This window comes from Ptiloglossa arizonensis, chromosome 5, assembly GCF_051014685.1.
Source record: "Ptiloglossa arizonensis isolate GNS036 chromosome 5, iyPtiAriz1_principal, whole genome shotgun sequence".
In the NCBI taxonomy this organism is placed as follows: domain Eukaryota; kingdom Metazoa; phylum Arthropoda; class Insecta; order Hymenoptera; family Colletidae; genus Ptiloglossa; species Ptiloglossa arizonensis.
In genome coordinates this window covers 26,528,835-26,555,309 of record NC_135052.1, presented here as the reverse complement: position 1 = coordinate 26,555,309, position 26,475 = coordinate 26,528,835, and the positions used below count along the sequence as shown (strand labels likewise).

Sequence of the window (26,475 nt, the reverse complement as noted above, 5' to 3'; positions counted from 1 at the left end):
GAGTCAACACCGGAAGATTTTTTCTGTTTAATAAGCATTACACATCGTTTTCAAGGACTTTGCATTTGTTTTACATTCAACTGCAACGTTACTCACGTGTAGATACGTTATCAGACAATTCTTCGATTGACGATAGTTGTTTTCAGGCAAGAATTAGACGTATACATTTTCTGATCGTTAATCTAATCTAATATTATGTACTAATCGAGTTTTAAATATCATTGACATATAGTCATGTCCTTTTTGACGTCTTTAATACTTCTGATCTATTGGATCTACTCTTTTGAAGATTTCATTGTTATTTACGAAATTTTCAAGTTTCTATTTTTTTTTATATAATGTGTTTAATGTACTGAATAGGACCCAAACCATAGGGTCAAAACGATCATACGAATAAACACAAGGTTAAACTATGTTTGTTTATATAATTCTGTACATCACTTATTTGTTACATAAAACAAGTAATACATACGATACATTAAGAAACCAATTTTTCCGACTATACCTGGTTCCTCGAAAATTTCTCTCGCGTTAGGGAAAAGAATCTTCCTTCGTCGAGACTACAAAATTTATTAATTTCAAGATAATTAAAAATTCTTGATACAAACAAGGTGTATCAAGAATGTGAATGACAAGTGTATAAAAAATTTGCAATTGTGAAACGGTATTGAACAATTTTCGATACGTCTCTTCATTTAGATATTGTATTCTCTTTATATTTATTTATTGCAATGAATGACCATCGATGAATAATTAGGAAATTTGATTCGAGTAAGTAGAATAATTCTGAGTCCAGTTCCACTGACATCGCAAAGCCTCATCAGATTTCTTCGTTTGTTATCCATTTCCTACCTACAAAAACAGATTGTGCTCGTATGTGTGAAAGCGAAAGAGGTGGGAGAAACAGCGCTCACGCATGCGCCCCTCCCCCCATACACATACAAAGAAAGGGAGGAGGGGGAGATAATTTTTCTTCCTTACCGGGCCGATTGAGTTTCACCTGTCGTGTAATAAGGTAAAGAGAGAGAGGCAACGAAACTTGCAACATCTTCGTCCATCCAGTCGATAAGAGGAAAATGTATTTGTACCGAAGAGTTTTTACAGAACCATGCAACATTCTTGTATATTTCTGTTTTATTACTATTTGACCGTTTTCCAAGTAGTAATATTTGCAATTCCGGTCGCGATGCAATCAACCGAGAAACGTCAATTTCGTCGAATCGTAGGCTACACAATTCGACATCGTATCTACCAAATTGAAATTGGTAGTATTCGAGTACGTATTTCACTTGTGCTCGGTATGGCAGTTTACTAGCTATCGCACCTACCTGTCACTAATTTCACGAAGAAATTCATTCATACCCACTTCAAAATGACCAAATTTAAAGCAGATCGCATGTAATTTTATCTCCGAAGAATATTGAAGTTTACTGTGGGCAACACGAGCAAGATGTGTCATAATAATTGATTCTTCACTGCCATCTAAATATATCCAGACATCTTCGGGTTTCTGATAATAATTTCTGAAAGGACAAAGAAAGAAAGAAAGAGAGTAAATTCTGATGGAATCTTTAACATAACTATACAAGTAATCGATACTTTTTTCCAGTTGAAGAGGCATTACACAAATTTCTCGATGGTACTCTTGTAAATTGATCGAATATCAGGCTGTCCAAGCAATTTCTCGTACTTTACGAGACAATCCACCTGAGGCGCACGATCGTATTGCACTAGAGCAGTGGTTGGAATACGCTCACAAAATATTCTTCTAGCTGCTTCAGTATCTTCCTCATTCTCACTTTCTATTGTAATGCGCGCTTTGTAATATCTGTAAAAGACATTTAAAATCGTTCTGAGTTTGGTGAAACAATATAACGAACAAGTTCGGGAAAACCACTGTAGTCGGCCAACCTTGTTCGTTTCAATCTATTGTTTTGTTATCGACTTTATTACCTGTTGTGTTCTGGATATGAGCCAAATGTAACGTTTGGACATTCTCGCACAACTGCGGTCAAAGCGTTCGCAAATGATTCCTCGTTCGCGTTTACAAAAACTTCAGTTGTTGCAAAGCCTGTGTATATGGCAAAATATTCCTAGAAAGATAAAACTGTTTCATTAAAGTGTGTTGAAACCTAAGAACTGTTTTAATGTTTACCTTGCATAATGCCCGAAAACTAGATTCGAAAAACTTGGGTGTTCCAGGAAAAATAGAAACATTCTGCATTACTATGCAAGGATAGGGGAGTGCTTGTCCTGTGATTTCGTTTCTTCCAAATTTAAGCACTGCTTTAGTTGGTATCTGGAAAAAATTTACAAATCAGTTCCAACTATTAAATAATCACTCCAATGTCAACACTTACACATGCCATTTTATAACTTGGTGATGGAAAATTTTTACCACCAAAACGGTTCTTCACAATATCCACCAATGTTGGATGATAGTGTAATGTATCATTAAAAGCCAATGCCACGGCTGGAAATTAAAATTGTATTAAAGAGGAAGTACTATGCTATACATTTCTAAATTACAAATTACCTTCGTACGTAACATCGTCATGAGTAGGTCCTACACCACCAGTTGTAAAAACATGGTTAAAGTTTTTGGAAAAGTTTTTGATTTCATTCGCAATATCTTCAACATCGTCTCGTACGACTGAAATCTGTAAAAGAATGACTTATAAGAATGATAATTGCACAGTAGCAGTAGTGACATGTACAATCGGTGACCTAATGCATGAGGAAACTAACTTTGTGAACCTTAATTCCATGCTTGTACAATAAATTACACGCATAAAAAGAGTTAGTATCTTTTACTTGTGCCTTCAAGATTTCATCGCCGACAACTGAAAAGCAAATAAAAACGTTTAGTGCCCGAAAAAACGAATAATATAAATATATGAAATTGATGAATGCGTATGCCAACATTACCGATTATACCAGCAGTCGGGTGTTCCCCGCTACTTTCGTGTCGTACCAACATTGCGTCTATGGTACTTCGTCCATGATATTTCAATACAGCATTCACCACGCGTCGACATAAATGTATCATTACGCTTTAACCTTATCATTAACGATTATCCAACACAGCGTCGCTAAAGAGTACCAAGCAGCGCCGCTAAACCTAACCACCCACAAACCTACCCAACTGCCGTATACCTACATACACGTATATGTATTCAAGGTTAACTTAGAGGATATTTTTACTATATTCCTTCTATATTTTCATATATTAAATATATACCTTCTCAAAAAATCGCATGACTGCAATAATTTCAGTATACGTACTCATCAATATTTCTTTCGTCCATTGATTCGAACAGTCATCCATTATGTTTACGTTCTGGAAGCAATCTCGTTTTTACTAACGTACAGAACAAAACTTATGCAAATATTAACAGAAATTAAACGTCAATTAACTCTCAATTAAATGTGCATTGACATTGTTTTTCACAAAGTTACATTCTATTATTTTTACCTGGAATTTCGTTACGAATAATCGTTTTTCAAATTATTTCTTAGTTCCAACTTCATATCGAGATGGCTAGCACAAAGTTACGAGAAACTGCTCTGAATTCGCCAAAGCTGCTTTATAAGTTTTTACTACGAGAATGTAAGCGGTTACCGAAGAACGCACAAGAGTTTTACAAACATTCAATTAAGCAGGTAAATTCCATAGATATGCTAAATGAATCAAACGCGATTACGACTTGTACACGTGCTCACACGTAATCACAAAACACTGTCCATAACATAACCTCTTTCATTCCCTTTTTTTTGAATAATTTACGTAAATAATAAATTATGTTTTTCGTTTATAGAGCTTTAAACAGCACGTATTCGAACCAGATAAGGACCGTGTTCAGGAAATAATGAAAAAGGCAGTACAGGATGCAGATTGGATTATAAACAAGGTGTTTTACATTTATAACCATATTGGATACTTTTAATATATTTTTTTATGTACTGCAACACTTTATTTTTTATGCAATTTTTAGTATACGAAAGCTGGAGGAGTGAAATCTCATAAGGAAAAATAAGAGAAGTAGGATATTTCTTTTACCGTAGATGTGTTTTTCATTTTTGTTTCTTAATAAAGAAGGTTGAACTGTAATGTTCAAAAAATGGAATTTAAAACATTAATACGTAGAGAAACTGGTGCCAGTTCGTCACAGTTTTGGAAGGCTATCGACATTTGGTGCCATAATCCTCAGGTTGTCAACCGCAGACTATTAGCATGTGTAGAAATACTAAACATAGAAATTTACTGCGATATTTTCGATATTTTTCAACGTATTAATACCTTGGAATGCTCACTCATATCTACAAAACATAATTTAGATCATATTGGTAAAGAAATGTTATTGGACATGATACATATTTCGGACAAAGCTTCTGATACATCAAACGAAAACAATATTTGTTTACATGTAACGAAACAATTGCCTCGCATACCATATGTATTCTCTCCTGGCATTGAATTTTCAATATTAGAAAAACAAAAAAATTGTGTGATAAACATCCATAAATCCTTTTTTATGGAGAAACGATCTCTTGGTCCCAGAATGGCTTACATGATACAGCAGGAAAAAGATGGTTATACATCTGTAAACGTGTATCAGTCGAAGAACACTGAGCATGATCCTAGTATGGAATGGTTAGAAAAGAAGCTCTTTCCATCCATGTTAAAATGGATGATAAGTGAATCAAAGCCGAACTCGTTGCGTCTATCTTCGTTGAGTCTCGTATCAACTGAGAAATATGCAAAATTATACTGCGAATTGAAAGAGAAGTATAGCGCGAAATTGATAAAAAATTGGCCCGAAAATACAGACCCGATGAAATTCGTTTACGAAGATATCGCAATTGCTGCTTATTTGCTACTACTGTGGGAGAAAGAAAGATTGGAAAAAGGAACTAAAAATTTACAGTCGTTTTTAGATTTGGGATGTGGTAATGGTTTACTTGTGTATATTCTATTCAGTGAAGGTCATCCTGGTTTAGGAATTGACTTGCGAAGAAGAAAAATTTGGGACTTGTATCCACCTGAAATTCCATTGCAAGTATGTATCTTATTAATTTTGGACAATATTTGTTTCTTTAGAATTGTAACAGTCAGTGCATTACACTGCACATGCTCGTACAATAAAACTACATTGAAACATTTTGCACAGGTTAGCACAATCATTCCATCCTCTGCGACTGTATATCCAGGAGTTGATTGGATCATAGGAAACCATTCGGATGAATTAACACCATGGATTCCAGTGATCGCCGCGCGCAGCTCTACTGACTGTCGGTTTTTCCTATTACCTTGCTGCTCGTACGAACTTGACGGCACCAAGTATCAAAGATACTGCGCTTCAAGGAGTCAGTATTCTGAATATATCGATTACGTGAGAAGCGTGTGCAACGAATGTGGTTTTAAAACACACATCGACAAACTAAGAATCCCTTCTACAAAACGTATCTGCTTGATCGGGTGGGAAAGGACATGCGAGGATGTAGACATCAGAGAGAATCGTATTCAGAAATTGATAAGTGCCAAAACAACGTTCACTCGACAAAAGAATCAGACAAATGAAGCGCATTGCACTGACGGATGGATCTGCGACTTTAAACCAAGGGATACGGTGGAGAAGGTACGAAACTGTACACAGTTGGATAAAACGTTAATCGCTGATATTGTTAACATCGTAGCGAATCAATTACTCCACGAAGGTTGCACTATATCGGTGGAAGAACCACCCAGAAAAATTTGGAACGCGGGTCGGTGTCTCGAATTGCGACAGGTTGCCGAATCAATTCCCCGAGAAATTATGATACGTTTACGAAAAGAATGCGGCGGTCTTCAGACTTTACTAAAAAATCACAGACACGTGTTTCGGGTCGCCCAAGGGAAAGTCGAGTTTCGAATACCTGGACGAGAAGGAGTAGTGGAGAAGTCAAGAAAAAAGGAGTACCCGTCCCCACGAACGAAAGTCAAACCCTGTTGGTTTTATGTAAATCATCCGAACGGTTGTCCCACAACTGAAACAAAATGTAATTTCAAACATTAATGGCTTGATCGACAAGCGAACATGTCACTCTTAAACGCCATATTACACGATAGAAATTTATTTTTATTTTTATACAAACACTGGCAATCAGAATGTATTCTGTACATCGAACAAGGGCGAATTCTTTTGCACGCGAAAACGCAAGCTATCTCTAACGACGAGCCATTTGTTAGCGTGTATAGGAAGAACATCGAATATCATTCGTTTCTATTGCTCGATCAACATTGCGTTCCTCTAGTATTTTCGTCGACAACAAAGTATTTGGCTAAAATGGAAAAAAAGGCAGAATAGTTGGCATCGACTGGATATTACTACTTGAGGAATTCAACAAACGATATGTCGTCCAAATTGAGACTCTTAGCATCGGTGAAGTTGTCCTGAAGAGATTTTGGGAGGAAGGTTTGACGCACGCGTTTTAGTTTTTTTGCATCGACAGCGTCCAGTTGATGAACACGCTTCACGTGTGTTCGAAGATTACCTTTTTGCGTGAAAGAATATTCGCAATGGGGGCACGGGTACGGACGGTCACCCGTATGATGTTTCTCATGCATTTGTAAAGTTGATTTCTGAGCGAACGATTTTGTACACAAATCACATTTGTACGGTCGTTCGCCCGTGTGTATTCGTTTATGTCTCTCAACCTGGTAAGGCTTTGTAAATGTTTTTCCACAAACATCGCACTCTTTTTTAGACGAATTCCCTTTAACAATTGGTTTCCCTGTTATCGGTAAAGGTTTGTCAGCAGTCGAAACCTTGGTGAACGGTTCCAGCTGTGTCGTGGCCGCGACAGTTAATAAGCAATTACTCGACTGCAACTGATAAGGTGAGGACAGCTGCGGTTTTAACATTTGCTCTATATGAATGGTTTCCTTGGTCTCGTCGTTGCCAGTGCCAGATGTAATGTTTAACGTTGATATACACGTGGGATCGGTGACCATAGTAGTACGACTGTGGGATATGTTTGTCGGCGACGATTGCGGTAACAACGACTCCTCGGTTTGAATAGTGACAAGACCGTTCGCCAAAAGAAAATGTAAGTTCGCAACCAGCTGACTGCCTTCCGCCACAGTTAGTACCGGATTATTGTGCGGAATGGCGCCACTATCGTGGTCGAATGTAATTTGCTCGGCCAAACAACCAGCGGTTGTTTCAACGCTAATTGCTTCCAAATGCGAAAAATCTGACGCAGTTGTTTGCCCGAGTTGCTCGTGATGAAGCGTTTGTTCCTGCTGGAAATTGTTCAGTTTCTCTTCATTTGCATCGCTACGTTTTTCAATTTCAGCCGCGACTTCCGCTATGGCAGCTACTTTCAAATGTTTCTGTTTTCTCTTCGGGCTGCCTTTGTGCTCTCGGGCATGTTTCAGTAAATGTACTTTCCTGTGACCTGATGTGCGGAATCTCGAATCGCAGACGTGGCATTTAAACGGTTTCGAACCTTGAGAAAGATGCGACATTAATTAACAGATGTACAGGTGTGCAGAATCAGTATGCGATGAATTGTACTAGTCGCTATGAATTATTAACGCTTTGTAAATGGCTTTATATGTAAATTTTTAAATAATTTACAAATTTATTGAATGTACTAAATTCTATGTAATTTATTAAATGGCTATCGTTGCGTTTTATAAATGTATTTCGGTATATGTAATTTAGATAAATCCAAGAATTAAAGTATTCCTTATCGAATATGTGTCACTTCGCGTTGAAAATTAATCGCGATTTATCCAACCTTTATTTTGCATATTTCATTTGAATAATTACTTTAGACATACTTCATACATCGGAATTCGCATTATTATTAATTTTTCGTTGTACTGTAACATATATTGCTTGTTCTGTAGATTTCAATGTACTCTGCATATTTTAATATGCAAAATATTAGTTACAGGGAATTAAATTTGTTCTTAAAACGTAATATCACTTTAAATATCACAGATCAATTGTTAGAGCGTTATTTCATAGCAAGCAGCGACAAAATGATACTGTAAGTGACATCTAGCACTACAACCGTGCAACAACTTAAAGTCGAAACTTTAGAAGCTCCTCTGGAAAGCAATTATGACAACACATTTTAATCTTCAACGAATGTTATATATTTATATTGTTTTCGACTAAAATTTCTTCAGTTCTCTTCGGTAAATAAAAGTTTACAATAATAAACAACTATCAAAATTAATAAGAGGAATAAATATTCTTTTTATACAAAATTGTCGAAGACTAAAATGAGTTGTAATTTACACACTCTTGTTTTGCATTTACCTGTGTGCAATCGCATGTGAACTTTCAGACTGCCCTTCGTCGCAAACAAACTACTACATACATGGCAACGAAACGTCTTCTTTCCAGTGTGAACTTTCGTGTGCGAATCCAGGGTGCATTTTACGGCAAAACTTTTGCTGCAATAGTCACATTTGTACGGCCGTTCGCCCGTATGTGTGCGTACGTGCCTTATGAGATCGCTTGGTTTGCGAAATGTTTTTGGACAGTACTTGCACTTATTCGTATACTCTTTTCGTATCTTCTTCTCCGTCAAGACGTTCTAAAATAAAATTCGTGTTAATCGTCTGAATCAAGCTTTTTTTATCATAACATTTTGATCCTTGAATTTTAAGTCGTCCTTAGAATTATTTTTTTCATTGTTTCTTCTATATTTCCAAACATTGTAATTCAGTAAAAATAGTTCAAAAATGTTGTTTACATTCTACACAATTTATTATTTAGGTATTATTTATATCCTCTTTGTATTTCTCAACTGAAAATTCATACTTACAATTCTTGTTCACTTTCTAAAATATCTATAATTATACTATTACCTCGACAATATTGTCTTTTGCTTCTGTTTCTTTTAGACTTATACTTTTCATTGTTTTATCCTTGGATTATCAATTTGTTTATATTTTGAAAATATCCCAAAACTTTATAATAAAATAGCTTAGGTAAAACTAAGTTAATCATCATTCCGTTATTTATTGTACTGATAAGCTTGACCTTTAATAAACACTCAGTTTGTTTTTTGTTTTTTAATCTCACGTATCTTACTTTCACTCGATCCATTACTTCCTTCTCCGCTACCGTATCCAACAGGACCCTCTCGGACACCGTGGAATCCGGATCTATCACAATATCATTCAACGGCGAATTAGTGCGTACAACCGCTCTCATTTTGGATGAAATTAAATTTTCTGGTGTAGTAGTGTTAATTTCCGTAGACATTGCGTTCCATGTCGAAGTCTCGTGAATTCTGCTGTGCGATCGAAGCTGCGTTCTGCTATTGAAATACTTCTCACAAGTCGGGCATTTCCAAGGTCTACGAAAAAACACAAAATTAATTTCTCTATATATAGGTACAAATTAAGGTACAAATTTAAAGCGATATACTGAAATAGTGGTTATTGTTTTCTGATTATTGTTCTTGCACTTCTTTGTGCGGTCTTATCGTTACACGTACTCATAATATTAACATTTACCGGAAAGGACTAACATTCTCTTTGATATTAATACCTACATCAGTATTACACTTTTTGTCCCTTTCCATTTTCTATGCTTTGTATTAATTCATCTTCCTTTTTATCACTCAACTTGTGTTACAGATACACATTATTTTTTTTTTCAGAGCAAAATACATACTCCATCTTACTAAATAAACGTTACAAAATAAAATTGCTCTACTCACTGTTTGTTGACATGTATCTTCGAATGTCTGTTCAGTCCACCGTTCGTGCAAAACCTCGATGAGCATTCTGTACACTGATACTCCTTCGTCCCACGATGGATCTTCAAATGTTCCTGAGATCGACAAATATACTTGCTGTGTTTCGTAGCGGAGAAATTTATCGCGAATACACCAGTCGTCCAAACTCGTCGCCAGCATGACGATGAGAAGGAAGAAAGAAACGCGCGTTGCCAGTTATTTGTCTTATTATACCTTTAGCCCGGTTGCTGTGAATCCTTGTTGACTACACATATGACACTGCAACAGAGAGTCTCCTCGAGATACTTGGCTCGCATTGGTAACGATGGTTCCCGGGATCTCGGACGACATCGGATGCACTTTTAACGGAACCTTCGAATCGTGCGTCGTTCCTCGATACTCTTCTCTACGCAAATCATATCCGTACAATTGCTATTCATTCGCTCATCGTCTGCCTATATTGTACCGAAGGGAACCGCTTTCTACCTACATAATAATGTGACAAGAGTAGAGAGGAGCATGATGAAACAACGAAGACTTACGTTATGAGTATAGGATTGATTGCGCATCTCTCCTGGCCAGTATCCCTAACCGAGGAATCTTCCATTTCCAATTCGGCTGTACTTTCCTTGCCTGAAAGACTTTGCTCGGAAATAAGCACTACCGTCCGCATACACCTACCCGATTGGTCGTCGTTTATATTTTCAGGCGACGTGACGGAAACTGAGAGTCGGTGTTCCTCCTTGGCAGTTCTGGGCAGTATGCTCGCCATACTTGTCGAATTGCTCGCGTTCAGTCCAATGCTGTCCAGTCCAATCTCAGCATCCGTCTGAAAAAGAATCAAATTTTTTAATTCACAGAGATTCTTTTACAGCGCAATGTTTTTGTCATATAGTTTTCGTTTCATCTAGAGGGTGTTATAAACCACGTAGATATAACTTCAGAGATGAATTCCGGGCACTAAAATAAGAAAAATACGACCACATATCCTAATATAACCTTGTTTCCTAATTACAACTATTTTTATATTGTATTTGTTGTTCAACAATTTAATAAAAATTGTCAGAAGTGAGCATTTTCAACTCGAATAAATATCTTTAAACGTTTTCTTATAGATGTAAAAAGAAGATGAATGTAGTTGTCATTTCTGGCCTACGTTCATATGAATTTTTTTTATTTTATATACTAAATTTATCGTATATTGATCTTACTTGCAAGGCGATATGATCCATCTCAAATGAATCCAGCTGCGATGCAAACACATGCTCTCCGGACGATTCTACGTTGTTATTGTTGTTATTTTCGTAAATAACATTTAACACAGGTTGTTGATGTTGGTCTTTTGTATTATCAAGGTCGGTACTGGCACTGGTTAGATGTTTCGAATGATTATTGGTCAGACTGAGATTCATTCCCATGTTAAAGAGCTGCTGGTTCAACGTTTCTTCTATTTCTCGTATGCTCTCCTGTAAATAAAATGAATAATTTCTTATGGTGTATTTGTAATAAGTTATTTATTGTTAAACTTTTTTGACCACATGTTTGTGGTCATTTTCAGAATAAAAAATACATAATACTGTATGATACGAGAGAAATTTGTCGATAATTAGTAGAAGAACCACCAAGCAACTATGTATAAGAGAAGGAAAATCAGAAATATAAATAAAGTAATTTAATTTATATTTTCAATTTTATTATACTTAAAAATACTTAGTAGATGATTCTTCTACCAACTGTGATGTATGTTTTTCTTGTAATGTAGAATATTGTGAATTTCTTGTTTGGAAGGTGACCATAAACACAAGATCGAAAACGTTTAACAATAAACAATTTGTTACGATTATACCATAGCTTGCAGATCTCAACCTTCCACAAATACATTGTAATATGGCACATTACTTAGCACACTGGGTCATTTAGAATCAAATTACTTTAAGTTGATCCAATGCTCAATTTTATCTACACAGGATTCAGTTTTGAGATATTTGAGATTACAAAAGATTCAACAATTACGAATAGTCCCCGCACGAAACCCAGTGCGTTTATAAAAGATTAATAGTTTTATTCCCAATAATATTAATTTATATCTTATGCAAGATCCTGTATATACATCTGTATATACATATACATATATACCGGTGTAAGAGCTTGTTCTGCCGAATAAATGGGCAACGTAACCGAACCAGCTTCATCAGTGTGTAACATTTGCGTATTTTCAATATTTGTTACTGTCACTTCCGACATGTTTTCTACAAAAAATTAGAATTATAGTATAAATAATAGAAAAAGTTTTTCGACTCCTAAACACAAAGTGTAACGCATAAATTTGATACCCACCATTGGTAATTGTCGAATCGCAGGTTGTCTGTAAAAGGGACCTTATTCTATCCTTCTCTCCAGGTACAGGTTGAAATTGGTCAGGAAAGGCCTGTGAAAAGTCTGTCCCAATGTGTGGTTGAAAAGATATCTCAACTGGCCCGAGACGAGAAAGTGCAAGGTTATCCGGAAATGTAGATGACGACGACGACGTAACGATAGCGGCGGTGGTTGTAGCAATGGTGACGGCAGTGGTATTAGCAGCAGAGAAATCGGATAAGCAACTAGACGGCCCAGAAATTGATGATCCTTGTTTAGAATTTTCTCTCGCATTTAACTTGTCCATATTCTGCTCTTGCATTCCAATTTTTTGTTGTTCCAATTGCTATGGATCAAAAGGAAAAAAGAAAAACGATAGTTCATCGTCAATAGCGAAACAACGTTTCTTTCTACAGCAGATACTCTACCCGCTGCGCCAACTCGTGCTTATGTATCTTCATATGCTTCCGACAATTGACGTAAGTTTTGAACGTCTTATGACAATACGGACACATATATGGCCTTTTATTACTGTGCGTTACTAAATGTCTTTTCATGCTACTCTGCGTAGAAAATTTCGCGTTACATGTGGAACAACCATACGGCCTCGAATCCTCGTGAGTGTGTAAATGCGACTTCAGAACGCTGTTTGACGTGAATCTCCTGAAACGATTGAAAAGTATTTCATTACTCGTTTATCGAGTTCAAAATATTAAATTACAAAAACAATAATAATAATGACGTATGAAGAAGAATAGAGCTAGAGTATCAAGCTGAAAAATGTGTTTGTTTTTGTCAATTTTTCTTAGAAATGAGTACACAATTTTATCAAATGTCTATTGATTATTTAATACTACATGTATTGAACTGTAAATCCAGTGAATATTATTTAAAAATTTTAATTTGTTTAAGAGTAAGTAATTGTTTCGTTTATACATGCACCTGTCGCATTTGGTGCACTTGTAAGGACGTTCACCCGTGTGCCGACGATGGTGTTGTTTTAAGTGACTAATTTTTCTAAATGCCGCTTGACAAACCCAACATTTGTGAGGTCTGGCTGGATCGGTCGCCGCATCGAAAGCTCTTTTCTCTTTGGAGGGTATCTGTGCTACACAGATTTTGTTACCAGTGTCGCTGATTACTAACGGTTCCTCCAAGACCACCTGGGGCACTAGACTCTCTGCTTCCGGAGATATCTTCGACTTGCTCTTTGTGTGCGTTTTCGGTCGATTAGTGGCAGAAATACCGGTACTCTCATCGTTACGAACTATTTTGTCGAAACAATCCTTGGACTTTGTGTGCAACCTATAATTAGGTACGTGTACATACGTATTATCAATTATGGATATACGATAACCGAACTAGTTTGTAGTAATATTTTTCTTAATAAATATACAAATTTTAATGCCAAGACAGCAAACTAAGAGTTTTAGTTTCAAAACCGCGATAACTAGTTTTAAAGGAAACATTTAACAAATACCTACCTAGCATGAGCAACTAAGCTACCATGGCACGCAAATGTTTTATCGCAAGAACCGCAAGCATATCTTTTAGTACCCGTGTGAGTGCGTTCGTGCGCTATCATAGTAGACTTCAAAGCAAACGAACGATAACAGTGTGCACACTAAAAAGTATAGAATGTATAAGTATCTTATTTTATTAACGACATAAGTTTTTATTATTATTTGTTTTTTACCAATGTACCTACCTTGAAAGGTTTTTCTTGCGTATGAACGCGCAAATGACGTATCAAATCTGACGGTTTCTTGAATTCCTTATGACAGAAAGTACACGCGTACCACCTTACGCTTCCTACGCATCGCTGCTTGATCGTTAAATATTTTCTATGAACAAATAAATTGATACATTGATAGGTAGAATGATGATAAAAAAAATGTTAACTTTTCTTGGAATTTCCAAAGCTGTTTACCTAGTGCCACCGTCGGGTCCTCGGTCCAATAAAGTTACGAAATTAGTACGCGCTCCGAACTTTTTTGTTTCCAACGTACCTTTAACAAACAAATTTTATAAACGACAGAGCACTAATTGAAAATAAGTTTGTCGAAATCCAGTGGCTGTCAAATGCATCGCGTACCTTCACAGAGGGTTTTGTTTTTACTGGGAAGACCACTATTTCTAAGCGCTTGTTGTAGGATATCCTTTTTCGTCACAATGTCAGGTAATACGTTCCCGTCCAAGTTCGTCGATTTTCTAACTTCATTCACATTTGATTCCAAAGACGCCAACTGTGTCATAACGCTATCTACGGTCGCTCGAATGTCAGATTCCATAGTATCAGGCGATTCAGTGTCATCGACAGTAGCGTTCTCCTGAAAGTTGTACACACCTTAATCTGATTACATCGTCGAATTCTATGGCACCGTGAATTACATTCGTGGATCGAGTTATTCGCAATTTACCTCGTTCACATCCGTATGCATACGTTTCATGTGACCATTCAAACTGCCGAGCTTTTTAAATACGCACGAACAATAATTGCATCCGTAGATAGGCTCTCCTTCTGGCACGTTGTGAACTCTCATTATATGAGCATTCAAATTACCTATGAGTAGATGGAAACAACATGCAGTTAATGCAACAAAAAAAGTCTGAACCCTGATCTGGTTCTATCCCAGTATATTTTGTAGTTATACAAAATATTTTGTATATTTTGTACCAGAAAGAACTACGAAATTACCTTTTTGACTAAACTTGGCGTTACAAAGCTCGCAAGCGTGTGGCCGAATACCGTTGTGTTGCCACGTGTGAATTTGTAAAGAACTCTTTTGTGTAAATGCACGACCGCACACTGTACACTGTAACATTAAACGTGAATCAAATCAAACAATTGAAACACGATTGTGCAAGAATAAGATGGGTATACCTTGAAAGGCTTTTCACCCGTGTGAACTCTAATGTGACGCATCAATTGGCTTGGCTTCTGGAAAGACTTTAAACATATTGTACATTTGTACATTGTCTTATGTTTTGCTCCTCTTTTCGTCTGTTTTACTATTTTTGTTTGCAACTACAAAATTAAAATGAAATATGAATTAGCTGATTGTTTTAAAGAAAACGGAGATCCATGGTACGGAGCCGTTACAGTTTACCCTGTAATGTTCACGAATATGAAGTCTATACAAAGCCGGCTGACCGAATTGTTTATTACACAATTTACACTTTCGTGCCTCTTCGGTTATCCACTTTTCTCCGTGAAGTTTTAAATGCGCATCTAATTGAGCCTGCAATATTTATGAACAACTTGTCATTACTAAACATACTTTATGTTTGTGGATGGTATTCAAATTATTCACGAAATATTTATACTTTCAGCATACATAAATCAGAAACAGAGATCAACAAATAAAATTATTGTAGCATAATTCCAATGTCGAAACTTACTTTAGTCGAGAAAGCATCTTCACATTCTGTACAGAATAAATTTTCCTCTTTCTCGTGTAACAACATGTGAGATTTCAAGCTAGCCATTCTTGCAAATTTTCTACCACATTCGGGACATTTTGGTTCACCTGTATTGTGTGTTGCCATATGAAGTGTAAAATTGGTCTGTAAACGTGTCAAATGTCAAATAATAATAATTATACTACATAACTTCTATCAAAGGTACTAAATAAAAGGATTATTACCGGTACATTGAATGATGCAGAACATTTTGGACATCGATGAGGTTTCTCCTCCGCATGATTTTCCATGTGTCTTCTATACAATGTTTGTTTAGTAAATTCTTGCTGGCAAATGTCGCATCTTAAACTATCTTTGCCCTAACATTAAAAAATTTTGTTATTTTGACTTTACATGTACAGTGTCAAATCAAGATATTTGCCTCCAAGGAGTACATCTTGAAAATGCAATTATTTAATAGATAACTAACTATCCATTGAATGATTGTTCAAAAAATTACATAAATAATATAAATATTGAATTACTTTTGAAGAAATTGTGCTTTTTTTGGGTCTTCCAGGAGTATTTCTTTTCACTATTGGTGACAACTGCCTTTCTTTTTCACTTTCACTGTTTTTTTCATTAAGTAATAAATCATTATTAAGAGAATGACACATGTGAGATATCTCCTGTTTTTCTTCCAAATTTAATTGAGATTTATCTTGTTCAGGCACATTAGGATCAATTTCCAAATTTTGCGCCGATTGTTGAAGTTCTGATCCATCAATATCTTCCAAGCTAATATGAAAACCAGGCTAAAAAATCATATAATGTGAGAAAAAATCTCGTTGTCAAAAAGGTATACACAATATAGTATGAAACAGGGACGTACAGATTGCAGTATCAAATTTCCACTTAAATTTTTTACATCCATCAATGATGTGGCCATGCCACTTTGACCAATGAGTGTAACCGGAGTAGCAACAATTTCTAACATGCCGTCTTTATGTTCTGGAAAAATGATCATGTAAAAATTTGTTAGTAAATACTTTTAATCTTATTGACATAACTTCCTACCTGTTACTGCTAGAAGAGTCCGGCCATCTTCGGTAGCAACCAGATTTATTGGCACTGCTTCGACGTGAGAAGGCTCTGTAATTATACCGTGCCGTGTCAACATTCTTTCTCTAATCCGAAATATTTGATCGACGGTGAAAATACTTCTTCGCGTACACTCGTACAACGATGACGACGACGATGACGATGACAATAGTATCTTCAAACACTAGGTATATTCACAAATACCTTCCACCGTTCTAAATCCCTAAGAAACTTTTGGGACATTTCCGATGTTTGAAACTGTCTTAACAGATGCATAATTCAGTTCTTTACTGTGGATGAACTTAACCTATATTCTGAAACGCAAGAGGTTAATCTCAGTAAGAGGCGTCGTTAAATTCAGGCGTGACGGCCATGGAAGTTGAGGAGGGGGGAGTAAGATAGTAAAGTATGGAGGGGGAAAGAGCAAGGGAAATTTCCAAAATCGAAACATAAAATCGACGATTTGGTGAACACTGGTGAACGTGGAAGTCTATAAGGGAGGGAGTACACAAGTTTAAATGAAATGCAGCAAATGTTTCAATCGTTTAATCTATTGATGTTTAACTCGCACGGTTTATTATTTATCATGTTTAAAAGATGAAAGAAAGAATGCAAGTATATGAGCTAAATAGGATAAAGCATAGATAACGGACACTTGAAATGTTTTTGCACGTTACATGAAACAGAAATTACGCGGATGGATCTAAACAATATCTTAGTTAAAATGTACTTTAATACCAGTTTACTGCTACGTTTATTATCTACAAACACTTTACGATAATACATTGCTGCTAGATGATATTGGACGAAAAAATACATATTTCATATTCAGTTTAATTTCATTTTTCGTATAACAGGAAAAAAGAAATGACGTACGAAATATTACTCTAAAGGAGAAAAAAACATGTACTGTGTATTCATTGATTGTTCGCGTTAAGTTTGGGTATGACCGAGCGTTATCGATATTCTTGTCGTATAAAAGAAATTTATCTCGTTAAGTTCTAAGTTTCTTTCGTTTTCGTTCGTATTTTTATCCTTATATTCGCTCATCCTTTTTATGAAGCATTGCGTTACTATTCGATACTGCGTCAGTAAAAATAGAAATACGAGACATATCTGGCGGTTCTAAATCTTTATCCGAGAGAAAATACTCGTGCAGTTGTCGTAATGATGGCTCTGTGAATATTGACATTTGCGTGGATGTTGATTCATGGGTAAACGGCAAAGACGTAATACTGTCATTGATCATGGAAAAGGTCGAGTCGACGTTCTCGCATTGCGATTTGAAGTTGTTCGACATCGATGGAAGGTTTTTTAATTTATTCGAAGTATGTTCACTCATTATGGCAGGGGAGAATAAAGAGTCGATCGAACCAAACGAGGTATAAGATGGCATATTACATCCATTACGACCTAAACTGGGCGAAACATTTTGAAAATCGAAGGTTCTGTTTTGTGTTTGATAAGTTACGTCTGCGATGTCAGTATACGCGATACGGGCAGACGAAACGGAAGTTTCTATAAGATCATTATTTTCACAGATTACAGTGTCGTCAACTGTACGTTGTTTTGTTTTCTCGGAACAATTTCTGGAAACTGCTACCAGAGGCGTACAATCGCTCGAGCCTTTATCCTCATTTCTTTTCTCTATGACAATTTCCTTGTTCTTCGTTGTTCTATCATCTTCTACGTCATTCTTATCTTCTTGCCCCTGGAGCTTTGCAATACGTTCAAGAAGTCTTGTCACTTGTACTCGATCAAACTTGTCAGTTTCAAAAAGCTCGTATATTTCAATTACAATGCCGTAACACGTTTGTTCCAAAGTATTCGGTTCAATCGTAATTCGATCAACGATCTGTGAAAGATACACAAATTTTTTCGTAATAAAGCATAATATAATTCGTATACGGTAATCTCCGGATAACTAAATTAAAATCAGGTAGGTCCTCTATGTTTCAGATCTCTAGAGATTAATGTAAAATAAACATTATTACGTGTACCAGCCGTTCGGAAGCATATTTCCGAGCTTTCTCCGTGACAGACTTCGGTAGACCGGATGATTCGGCTAAAATGATGCCGTAATCATCAATAGGTGTCACTCCGGGTTTCAATCGATGAGTGTATGTTAAATGGCAACAATCGTTTGTTTCCGTTACTCGTCTGTTTATCGTTTCAAAATAATGACTAAACACAATAAAAAAAAAATAGAGATTCGATTAGATCCCATATGGGCACCACCTTGGGCCCCTTGTAGGCAAGGATAAATACCGCCGCCTGTGGGTATTCGACATCACAATAAAAAATTACAGGTGGGGATTACACATTCGTGCTTTAACCATCAAGTTCATGGTAGATGGGTCAGGTTTTTCGCGCATGTGCACCTTGCGACTTTAAAACGTGCATACTCAACGTCATGGAAACCAGTTTTGGTGTGCCTTGGTATACGGAAAAAAATTGTTTTTTCGAGTTAAATAAAATCGACGATCTATTTAAACAGTTATTTCAACATTATTTCTTTCTTTAGCTTATACTTTATATCAATATTTCATATAGATTATATGACATTTCATAATTGTATCTGGGTAACATATATGTATAACATTTATATCACTTATATGTTGTAATTTGTTTTGTTTCGTTACAGAGAATAAAGTTGTTAAATTAAAAAAGTGTGTATACACACCTCATCTTATCTCATGCTCTTTATAGATTTTTCAAAAACTTTTTGATCATTTTCGGAAAGAGCAAAACACGACCCGTTTGACACCCTTTTTCACTCGATCAAAGCACTTTACTGACGTTTTTTCAATGCGCACGCGTAAGAAAACTGGACTCATCTAACAACACTGTCTCCATCTGTAATATTTTCTTGTAGCGTCAAATTCCTACCGACAGCTGCATTTACCTTTGCGCGCGAAGGGCTCAATTACACATGCCTAAATTTGAGCAAGGAAGAAATATTTCTCATTCGTAGGAATTGATAAACATCTGCGTATAAATATGCACGTGCATACTTCGTTACGTTGTAATACAATTCCGCTAGTTTCGTCAGAAAGGCAAAATGTGTCGCAACAAAAACAAATGCAGTCGTATTCAAAAGTCGTTCACAAATGGCCCACGCAATCGAAGCTCCTTCCTCGCTCGCAGTACCTTTGCACAATTCATCCAAAACAATCAGCGAGGCGGGTGTAACCGACCGTAAAATATATTGTGCTTCTTTCATCTAAGAAATTGAGAATAAGAATAGCATACCGTTTAGAATTGTACAAATGATATACTACAAAAATACGGAACTCTAATGCAGAATAATTGTAAAGAATACGTTGATTGTGTATACGACTGACTTCGAGAGCAAACGTAGAGGCATTGCATTCGATATCGTCGCGGAGAGCTATTTTACAGAATATGAGATCCGTTATTCGAAACATTGCTTTTCTGGCTGGCACGAAACAACCAATCTGGGACATTATATGCAGTAAAACGATTTGTTTCAGATAGGTCGATTTGCCACTCATATTGGGTCCTGAGATCACGTGGAAGTTCCGTGGTACTGATGCATTCTGTAACGAAAAGGATTCGTATAACAACAATTTGAAAGATATTCTAATACGTATTGCCTTCTGCTTCGTACGAGCGTCTAGTTGCGTGGTTGAAACGCTAGATAGCACTACTACATCGGCGCGCTATAAAAGTGCAAATAGAATTAACGACTTTCTCTAATTGTGCATCTTTAGTAACGTAGACATGAATGTAGCTTACAACGTTATTCGGTACAGGTCCATCGAGGCCGAAAACTTCCAGTACCGGATGTCTCGAGTCGAGTAGCACCAACTTTTGCCCAAACGTTGGTCTAACATATGTCTGGAGAGAACTGACTCGAGCAAGGGAGGTTATTAGATCCAGTTCTGCCACATCGGCACTTAGTTGAAACAAAGAACCGATGTATTCTCGAAGACTTTGTAGCAAGTCACAAAGAAGCCTGTTGGTATTTTTGTTGTTTATAATTAGTTAAAAGGGCGAAAAGATGAGTGAATCACACGAATAGTAATCGAAGAAGTGCAATAATTGGATGTAATAAAAAATTCATGTAATAATTAAGATAATTGATTCAATGAGAAGGAGCCTGACTTATACAGTGGTATTTTCATTGCTAATGGTCATTACTTATCTATTTCAGTCGGTAAAGCTACTTCCTTCTACAACTTCACTCGTTGCTAGATGACCAATCGCTTCCATTTGTCAATGCAATACAATGTACGAATTTTTTCTACTAATTTACAAGTATCCAGTAACAGAACAATACATAATTATAAATATTTTTTGCAATTTATGAGTTACAAAACTAGAAGTATACGATGTAAGTGTAAGACTATTGGGGAAATGATGAAACATAGCTCGGGATAAAAGTTGCTTCTCACTTGAAAACAGGGATTACTGACTCGGTTCTTGCACTAGTTCCTTCAGTTACATAAGGTTCGTATAGTTTGATACTCACACATTACTCATTAAATGCAATTCTTCGGAAGCGATTTTACACTGTTGACTCAATGTTGCGAGGGCGGTTGTGGTCATCGTATAAATTCGTTTGTTCTTTCGTACCTGCGGCAAATCGTAGAGACGTTGCGTCAATTAATAAGTACTTGATCGTAATGATTAGATCGCAGTAACATTTACACCGACGAATCGAGGGTTTTTTCTTACTACTAGATTCGGTACTACAAATTTGGAGGGTTGAGACAATAGGAGAGTGTAAAGTTGTGTCTCGTTCTCGAAAGATTTGAAGTCTGATTTGTGAGCGGAATGCTCAATCGACTGACTGTCGTTTAGATGTTTGGCTACCAACCTATCATTCTTATAAAATATTATAACAATAAGCTGCATTTCTTTCCGTGTGTAGGATTTTAAATATTTCAGCAACATGAAACTAATAATACTTTAAAAACTTCAACTACGCTTATAGCCATGTTTGATTTATTCTCACAGATGAAACATGAAACATTTTAGCAACAACTAACCTTCGTAAATGTTAATAACAATCGCGGAAATGAACAAATATTCACCGAAACCGTTCGCCTTCGCAAATTTCGCTATATCTTGATGTTTATTTATCATAATTATTAACAACCGTCGTAGGTCCATAGTTTAAACATTTATTAACAATGTCCTAGTATAAATAATGGCTTAAAAGCCATCAATTTCTTGAAATATTCGATTAGATCGAACAAAGACGATCGAAGTAACGGTGAGTGACCTTGTGATGGGTATATAAGGAGCCCCGGCTTAACGAAAATTTCATTTCACAGGGAGCCTCCGAGGTGGACGGATGTCTCGATTTAACGTATCTGGAAGGTGGGGGGAGGGTACTGGCGACACTCTCAATTCTTTCTTTTTTCTCAGTTTTTTCTTTGTTCAATTTACTTTATTTGCTCTTTGATTTTAATTTGTACTTGTTTTTCCATGTTTATTTTTTTCATTTCTATTTTCTATCATGCCTTTACTTTAGGTTTCTTTTAATTTGTACTTGTTTTTCCATCAAAGATGGAACTTTGAATCCATCTATCTCTCTACGGGTCTCCGCTCGCAGCAACCTCCACGTGGTGAGACCTGGTAATCGGTGTTACTCGCGATGAATACTTGTTCTACTTCGAATTAAAAGAGTAGGGTAGAATGGAAGATGGTGCAAATTTAAGTTAGAGGGGCCTAAACTCTCATAGTAGAGTACTTAGAAGGATATAGAGAAACAGAACTAGAAGAGTAGAGTAGAATGGAAGATGGTGAAAAAATAGGTAAAATAGTAGCTAGTAGATCGACGAATAAAAATACAAGAGAGATAGAAATAATGCTGAATGAAATACACAGTTGAAATTAATTAAATGTAAGTAAATGTAAACGCAGAAGGAAAATCTTCCAAAATCTTAAATAGTATTGATTACAATGAGAAAAAAGTTACTCGAGAATGATGTTCGAAAACATTTACCTCTATAAATTCAACTGGGGGATTGAAGGTTTCTACGTTCGAGTTTCGCGACAGTATCGCTTGAACGTGATAACCCAGTGACGTGGTACATCCTAATGACAATGGTAATTTGTACTTGGACGCCAAATTCTCCACCATAGCTACCAGAAAAGGAAGAAAGAGAAAGAATTATTTTCAAAAATTACAACATCCACATTGTACTTGCTCACGTCTCGATAATTTACCGACATTTCATATCGTCGATTAACTCGCAGTACGTTTGACGAGCGATATCCAATAAATCGTTGATCCCAGCCTTAATGGCAAAACAACGTTGCATATTCGACGACGTGTATCCTGACACGGATCTTGCATTCGAATGTAACATTTCGAGAATTTTTTCTTTCATCAGTTGGAACCGAGGATTCAAGAGTTTCTGTAAAATCCGTCGTAAAGTATAACATAAAGCATTAATTACGAAAAGAAAATAACTCAATTTTGCGTATTCGTAGTAAACATCGTTCTCGTACATCGTCACAAGTTTCTACAATATTTTTTACTTTCCTAGTACAACGAAGAAGTATCGTAATTGTCACAAATTTCAAACAATTTTTTTTTCGGAAAACACATTTTAATGCCCCCTAATCGTGTTGTAACTATAAACAAAATTTGTGTTACACATTCCCATTTCACGATCTGATCAGACTTTCAATCAAATCGGTCCATATGTAATGACGTTATATATTTCCTTCCATTCTCTTTTCAATAATAAAATACGAACAACAATTGTATATCTCTGTTAAAAAATCAAGTATAAAAGAATGCAAGTGTTTCGTAAATATATCGCGAGATGAAAAATGTTTTGTGACTAAACGAATTTGAGAACCGCTGCTATAGAAGTATGAGATGAGATTTACATTTTTAATTCTTCGAAGGAGATCGCTCTCGGCAGACGACAGAGCCGCCTCGAGTTCCGGAACAACGTCTAACAAATTTTTCAGCAGCAACAAATAATTCAAATTTTGCTCCGCGCATTGCACGTTATTTTCATTTAGAACAGGCGCCGTTGACAAAGCTAGAAGTCTATCCGCGCCGTAGAGTCGACGTACGATTGACTGAAAACAAAATAAACAAGATGAAGCAGAAGTTCAACAGCGGACGAGGTTAATTTTCATATACCGTTTCATAATTTCTACTACAACATCACCATACCAAGATACACGAGTGTGCATATTTGAAAATTATTTGTAACATGTATTTAGGTTTATTACGCCCATTAAAATTTGAACCTGAAGTAGAGCCTCCAAAGAACGATTAGACACCAACTCGGCGATGCAGGATTGTCGCTCAAGAATGACACGCTCCTCGCACGGTGGTTGAAGAATGTTTGCACGCAACAGTTTTCTACCCATAGGTGTCGAACAACGATCCAACATACCTAGTAGACTGACGTTTCGCTGACCGCACTGCGACTGAACCAGCTCCAAGCTTCGTGCGCTCTCTAAATCTACGATGGTATTTTGCGGAACAGCGGGACAAAAAGAAAAGCAAAGAACACGTGACGGGAAAAGGACAATCGTTATCGTGAATCCTTTTCTATTTGCCGACTCACCAATAACAGTGGCGTTCGGTGATCCCTGAAATTCGATCTTCATCGACTTCGGAGCATACACGATACGTTGCGCGTATTCCACGTATTTCAATAGGGCTGCGGCAGCAGCTAACGCGTAATACCTGGAAATCGAAATACGAGCTTGAGGGGTGCACGGTAAATAAACAGTGAAAGTCGAGACGATCGAGAAATTCCGAAGGAACAAATATTCATTGTCGTACAAGCATATATTATTTTAAGCTTTCGGTTGTGGGTTTGCAACTATCTTCAAAATGAATATACAATTCTTGTTGCAAGATCTTTGTAACATAAATAAAATGCGATAACCACGCCAAAGAACTGCGACAATAAAATATTACTAATTATGTATCTAACATAAGTGGTATATAATTATTTAATTAAGTGTGATAAATTCGAATCGATTTTTGTTTCTAAATTACATTATACGTTTAATAATATTTTATATATACTAGACAGTTCCTCAACTTAGTTATCAAATTTGATTATTTACATATTTATCTTAAGCAACGTTATATCGTTTAAATATCAAAGAAACATTCTAGTGATGATCAAAAGTAGTACTTTTGCTTAACGAATAATTCCACCGACGAGTACTCTGCTGCGCAGAGGGTTCTCACTCGTTCCAATCCGACAGTATCATTGAAGTGTACTCGAGATATTGGTGTTACGTGTAGTTCGGATAACTTATCCCTGATCGAGCGATAAAGGACGTTCCTATTTGTGGCACGTTCGCACATCGTGTCTGGCATCAAAATCTACAACGTTGAAAATCTGAAGGTAATTAATTGAATCACACTGAATTTGTTTTGGGAAGGAAATATCGTTTGAATCTATAAAATATTTTATATTCTCAGTAAGAACTTTGCAATTGTATATATATTAGATTTCAAATTTGGTCACCCTATAGATGCACTTTATGTTTGACAAATTGACAAACAATGCATTTTATTTATGGAAATCGTTAACAATTCGTATATGTACACTCCTCGACCAGCCATCGAATGTCCCAATATCTAAGAGAGGATTTTCTAGGTAGCTTCTAAAAAATTAAGAATAAAGAAAATACCTATACCATCCTAATTTTTCTTTTCCATATTTTCCTTTCATTCCTAATTTCATATTCATCGCTACACATTTATATGGATTTCCAAATAATTTACGATCGAATAAAATTACTAAGATTCGTGGAACAATAGGCAGTATTCAGAAACGAACTTACTTCTATCGGATCGAACATGTACAACTTGCTCAACGTGTTCGTATATATTTGAGAATCACTGATCTGGCAAAGTATCAAATACGGACATCGAATATCCAACGCCGCCAATCCTACTTCAGCCCTCGCTTCACCTCGACCGTTCGTTATTGCTATTTAATTTACACAGAATTACAATTCATTTCTCCCTCTATGATCATAATATTCTTTACACTATTTGTTTGAAAATTGTCTGAAAACATCACGGTACTCACCAAGAATAATGCCACCAGATTCAAGCGCGCTCGTACTAGCACCCGCAGTGGTGCTTTTTGTACCAGATCTTAAAAATTTGTGAATTGAATAAAAGTGGTATCTTGTATGATCTCATCGTTCGATCATCCGAAAAAATCATCATAAATATTCCGGACAGGGATATGGATAAAATTTGTATTCTTACGGATGAAAATTTTGATTAACGAATAAAAGTTAAACAACTTTAATAATTACATGCTTTAGAAGATTCAATTCCGATAATCTTTGATCACGAACGAGGCAAAATCTTGTCGTTATGTTCTACCCAAGAAAATGACGCAAAAGTTGACTTACCCCGATATGTTTTTACGCGAAGAACTAGGGGGTATACAAGAGGACAATATCGATACTCCACCTCTACCTCGACCACGACGATTACGTAGGCCTTTTGAATACCCCGAGCTACTAGATTTCCTGTTCGTCCATAACTTGTCGATACCCAATTCGAATTCTACACAAAATAACCGTTGACAAAAACAATGGATCGAGAAATTGTTAAACTATTATTACGTACGACGCTTTGCTAGAGAAGGTACAGTAAACTGTTCTCGAGGTTTAGGTTCATTTCGTTCTCCCGGTGGTTGAAAAAGTTTTTCAGTCTGTATTACGTTCATATCAGCGGTTTAACAACGGTTAATTTGAAAGTTGCGTTGCGTCGCGTTCGAAACAGTAATGCACAAAATCGAATATGGCCGCTTCGTATGAGCATTCGGCAGCGCCATCTGGAATATCAAATTGGAACAAGAGGGCGGGAATGTTAAATGTTTGCAC

General features: G+C 36.4%; 5 protein-coding genes across 9 annotated transcripts; 2 read left to right on the top strand and 3 right to left on the bottom strand.

Moving 5' to 3' along the window:
• Positions 1–398: 398 nt before the first annotated feature.
• Positions 399–3,733, bottom strand: LOC143146605 (FAD synthase). Of its 2 annotated transcripts, none has more exons than XM_076311049.1 (12): positions 3,476–3,733; positions 3,242–3,340; positions 2,929–3,156; positions 2,749–2,843; positions 2,537–2,660; positions 2,361–2,473; positions 2,156–2,299; positions 1,954–2,093; positions 1,625–1,828; positions 1,329–1,523; positions 982–1,248; positions 399–852 (listed from the first exon to the last, which is right to left on the bottom strand). In XM_076311049.1, the coding sequence occupies exons 3-12, from the start codon at positions 3,047–3,049 to the stop codon at positions 849–851; spliced, it is 1,407 nt and encodes a 468-aa protein (XP_076167164.1). In that variant the 5' UTR covers positions 3,050–3,156; positions 3,242–3,340; positions 3,476–3,733; the 3' UTR covers positions 399–848. The 2 variants fall into 2 exon arrangements, with proteins under 2 accessions (XP_076167164.1, XP_076167165.1); XM_076311050.1 differs by having other exon boundaries at positions 3,286–3,340.
• On the top strand, positions 3,022–4,272 carry LOC143146606 (uncharacterized). Its single transcript, XM_076311051.1, has 4 exons — positions 3,022–3,181; positions 3,520–3,663; positions 3,819–3,911; positions 3,996–4,272. Exons 1-4 carry the CDS (start codon positions 3,041–3,043, stop codon positions 4,035–4,037), a joined length of 420 nt encoding a protein of 139 aa, XP_076167166.1. The 5' UTR covers positions 3,022–3,040; the 3' UTR covers positions 4,038–4,272.
• Positions 4,122–8,765, top strand: LOC143146604 (putative tRNA (uracil-O(2)-)-methyltransferase). 3 transcript variants are annotated; one of them, XR_012992012.1, is made up of 4 exons: positions 4,122–5,060; positions 5,172–6,700; positions 6,790–7,089; positions 7,339–8,764. XR_012992012.1 is itself a non-coding variant. In XM_076311047.1 (2 exons), exons 1-2 carry the CDS (start codon positions 4,122–4,124, stop codon positions 6,054–6,056), a joined length of 1,824 nt encoding a protein of 607 aa, XP_076167162.1. In that variant the 3' UTR covers positions 6,057–8,765. The 3 variants fall into 3 exon arrangements, 1 of the variants encoding a protein (XP_076167162.1); XR_012992011.1 differs by having other exon boundaries at positions 6,790–8,763; XM_076311047.1 differs by having other exon boundaries at positions 5,172–8,765.
• LOC143146603 (uncharacterized) lies at positions 6,099–16,938 on the bottom strand. 2 transcript variants are annotated; one of them, XM_076311046.1, is made up of 25 exons: positions 16,738–16,938; positions 16,582–16,656; positions 16,397–16,515; positions 16,050–16,319; positions 15,750–15,884; positions 15,505–15,669; positions 15,213–15,344; positions 14,987–15,130; positions 14,801–14,918; positions 14,523–14,665; positions 14,198–14,432; positions 14,033–14,111; positions 13,811–13,946; positions 13,587–13,726; positions 13,045–13,407; positions 12,531–12,765; positions 12,085–12,448; positions 11,884–11,996; positions 10,959–11,213; positions 10,290–10,576; positions 9,982–10,153; positions 9,730–9,842; positions 9,096–9,363; positions 8,316–8,595; positions 6,099–7,491 (listed from the first exon to the last, which is right to left on the bottom strand). In XM_076311046.1, exons 3-25 carry the CDS (start codon positions 16,499–16,501, stop codon positions 6,368–6,370), a joined length of 5,376 nt encoding a protein of 1,791 aa, XP_076167161.1. In that variant the 5' UTR covers positions 16,502–16,515; positions 16,582–16,656; positions 16,738–16,938; the 3' UTR covers positions 6,099–6,367. The 2 variants fall into 2 exon arrangements, with proteins under 2 accessions (XP_076167161.1, XP_076167160.1); XM_076311045.1 differs by having other exon boundaries at positions 16,582–16,938.
• Positions 16,939–17,279: 341 nt separating this feature from the next.
• Positions 17,280–26,318, bottom strand: LOC143147457 (mutS protein homolog 4). Its single transcript, XM_076312701.1, has 16 exons — positions 26,219–26,318; positions 25,999–26,155; positions 25,665–25,732; positions 25,414–25,562; positions 24,756–24,949; positions 24,174–24,295; positions 23,851–24,068; positions 23,479–23,676; positions 22,811–22,997; positions 22,583–22,722; positions 21,101–21,204; positions 20,365–20,584; positions 19,950–20,165; positions 19,620–19,828; positions 18,606–18,789; positions 17,280–18,460 (listed from the first exon to the last, which is right to left on the bottom strand). The coding sequence occupies exons 1-16, from the start codon at positions 26,316–26,318 to the stop codon at positions 17,642–17,644; spliced, it is 3,285 nt and encodes a 1,094-aa protein (XP_076168816.1). The 3' UTR covers positions 17,280–17,641.
• Positions 26,319–26,475: the final 157 nt, after the last annotated feature.